This window comes from Phocoena phocoena, chromosome 16 (assembly GCF_963924675.1).
Source record: "Phocoena phocoena chromosome 16, mPhoPho1.1, whole genome shotgun sequence".
Classification (NCBI taxonomy): Eukaryota; Metazoa; Chordata; class Mammalia; order Artiodactyla; family Phocoenidae; genus Phocoena; species Phocoena phocoena.
This window is the reverse complement of record NC_089234.1, coordinates 62,745,393-62,748,442: the sequence shown is the minus strand read 5'-3', so window position 1 is coordinate 62,748,442 and position 3,050 is coordinate 62,745,393. Positions and strand designations below refer to the sequence as shown.

Sequence of the window (3,050 nt, the reverse complement as noted above, 5' to 3'; positions counted from 1 at the left end):
AGCTAATGTAGGGCTGCTCCAGCAGTGCTCTGGGGACATGTCAGTGTCTGTGCATCAGCCCTACTCTACCTTGGAAGGAATAGAGAACATGGGGCTGGAAACCTTGAATAGTTCCTTGAAAAGAATAATAGTTTATTCAGTCAAGTTTGCTGGGTGTTGGGAGGTGTCAGAGACTGCAGCCGGACCCTTCACTTTCTCTACTCCCTGCTGCTTAGGTCCATGAGTCTAAAGCCACAGCCGCAGCGCGGCAGCAGCGTAAAATGAGCTCAGAAGATGGGCTTGGGCTCTAAGCACTTTGGGAAAATTCCTGGGATGCCCAGCCTACCAGCATTTCTGAGGGTTCTGACCCTGCTGCAGGGTTATTACTCCCTCCCTTCCCCCAACGCAACAGTCACTCTAAATCCAGGCTAGTGGCGTAGGGGAAAGGGCCAGCACGACCAGTGAGTAACCCTAGTTGGAGGCTTGTCTTTCTCCTAAACCACTGTTTGGAACAAGACAAGTCGCTGCCCCATAAATAAAACAAGGGGGCTGAGCCAATGATTTTTAAGAGCCTTCCAGCTCTTCCTTTCCAAGTGTGTATAGCTGACTTGCCCTGAGAATGCAGTCTGCCTGGCCTCCAGCCTAGCGCCGTAGTTTCTCAGACCAGGCCTCAGGAGCGGCCCCAGATCCCCAGAAAAACTCTCATCCCTCTCCTTGGACAGGGCCCTCCTCCCCCAACCCCAGCCACAGAGGCTGGCCCCTCCCCTCTGCACCGTCAAGTTACCTTGCTCAGGCTTCTTTTTATTGGTTCAAAATCTCATTCACCAGTCCCTAAATCATCTTATGTACAAAATAAAAACTTTTCCCACTGTGAAATCTCATCAATAAATACAAACGTGTAAAACAGGGGAGGGGCCATATAATTTACCAGACAAAAATTCATTTCAAAAGATATCAGATAATTTACAAACTGATTTTTTTAAGACAAGGGTGCTTCAGTTTGCAGGGTGGTGGTGGAGGTGCTCCCCCAGTTGAACTGGCGCTTTCCCTGTTCATAGCCTCGTCTCCTGCCCCTGGGAGGGCAATGGCTCCGCGAATTGCACAAGGAGAAGGCAGAGGATCGCCTTCGTGAATTAAGGCAGAGTAGAGAGGCCCAAACTCCGGGGCTTGATAGGGACTAGAGGAGGTCGGCGGCATCCTTGAAGAAGACACGCTGGGCAACAGGAGCAAATGCTGAGAAACCAAATATTGGATTAAGCAGCATTGGGGGAGGAGTGGTAAGAGACAGACGGGCAGACAGACTTTGGTGAGGGTAGGGTGGTGGAGACAGTGGGTGTCACCTGCTGTGTAGTGCTATCATTCTTGTCTTTTCTGCATGAGATTTTGGGGTGGCCACAGGGAGAGGGCCTAAAACGCGCGGAGCCTGCAGTGCCCACTCGCGCGGGCAGCGGCAGAGGGTTGCAGTTGGCTCGGCGCAGAAGACCAAGGGATTGAACCCGGCCTGCCACCCTCTTGGGCGCCTGGGCCCGCCAGGGGTCAGCGAGCCAGAGGCAGCAGGAGCAAGTACGCCTGAGGGCCTCCACCGGGCGTCTCCGACGGCTTCCGCCCCTTCCCTTTCTACCATCACCCACTGCCCAGCAGCGGACAGGCCCCTTCATAGAAAGTCTGAAAAAGCCAGGGCGCCAGGGTGCAGGCAGGCAGGGGAAGCAGGCACCTGCAGCCCGGGGCGCTCCTCCAGCGAGGCGGCGGGACTCAGGCTGCCTGCCTGGGAGACCGGGGAATAGAGGGAGCCCCAGTCTCCCGGGGAGCAGCCGTCCGGGCTGGCCAGCTCCTCGCAGGGAGGCGCAAGCGACTCCAGGCCGTAGAGGCTGTGGTCCGCTATGCGCAGCGTCTGCGTCAGCGCCCAGATGTAATTGTGAGCGAAGCGCAGCGTCTCGATCTTGGTGAGCTTCGCATCGTCCGGGAAGGTGGGCAAGACGCCGCGCAGCGCGTCCAGAGCGGAGTTGAGGTTGTGCATCCGATTGCGCTCGCGGTCGTTGGCCTTCTTGCGCCGGCTCCGTCGCTGCTTGCTCAGAGCCAGTTCACTCTTGGGGCGGCTGCGCCCTCCGCGTCGCGCACGGAGCTTCCTTGAGGACCCTCGGCAACCGCCCCCTTCCGTCTCGGCGCAGTTCCCCTGCAAGCGAGTGGGGCTGGGCGGAGCGGATGCGACGCAGGTCACTTCGTCGTCCGAGGTACCCGGGAAGGGCTGCTCCGTCTCGTGGGTCACTTGGACAGCTGGCGCACACGAGGAATGAGGGGTCATCCTGCGGCGGGGTAAGAGGTAAGGGTGAGAGTGGGTCAGTCACCCGGGCGCAGTTCCCAATCCTGGGGCCAGGTGGGAAAAATCGAGAGAAAGCCACCCCCCACCCCCGCCGGACCAGAGGACCCCCTTTCCCCTCCCAGGCGTTACCTTGTTGTAGGGCGCAAAGGGGTAGAGAGCCGTAGGCAGTGAGAGCAGCGATGAGCTGCGCTGGCTTTTTCGTCTGCAAGTTCAGCTGAGAAGCAGGCGCCGCCGCTGGAAAGTTTCTTCGGCCCCAGAGAAGAAAAGTGTAAAGGGGGCCCCGGGCCTCTGTTGCTGTCTTTTGGCGCGGCTGCGAGACCCTGCAGATTTTCTGAGCCGCCAGTCGTGTGCCCCCTTGGCACGCTTTATCTGCTGCGCCCGGGCTGGGAGCGTGCCTGCCCCGCTGCTGCCCGCGCCGCCGTCCAATCAGCGCCCGGGCCAGGGGGCCGCGCCACGCGAGCCCGCTCCGCCCTTCGAGGGGCACAGCTGGATTCCGGACAAAGGGATGGATGGGGTCGGGGGAGGGGAATGCCGCTCTGTTTGCTTTCTCTCCGCGGGCTCTGTCCCAGCAACTCTCGGTTCCTCAAAGAGCCTCGCCCAGTGAGAAGGGCCTTGTCTGGCTCGCGTCTGGCGGCCCCAAACCGCTTTGCTCCTATTCTGGCTTTCCTTGGCATCTGTCCAGACCCTTTCTTGGTACCCTGAAGGGGGCTTTGAGAAGTCAGTAGGGTAGGTCAATCCCCGAGTGTTACAC

General features: G+C 59.1%; 1 protein-coding gene across 1 annotated transcript; it reads right to left on the bottom strand.

Annotated features, from left to right (window-relative positions):
- Nucleotides 1-1,536: 1,536 nt before the first annotated feature.
- NEUROG3 (neurogenin 3) lies at nucleotides 1,537-2,312 on the bottom strand. The gene has a single exon (XM_065894673.1). It carries the CDS (start codon nucleotides 2,279-2,281, stop codon nucleotides 1,634-1,636), a length of 648 nt encoding a protein of 215 aa, XP_065750745.1. The 5' UTR covers nucleotides 2,282-2,312; the 3' UTR covers nucleotides 1,537-1,633.
- Nucleotides 2,313-3,050: the final 738 nt, after the last annotated feature.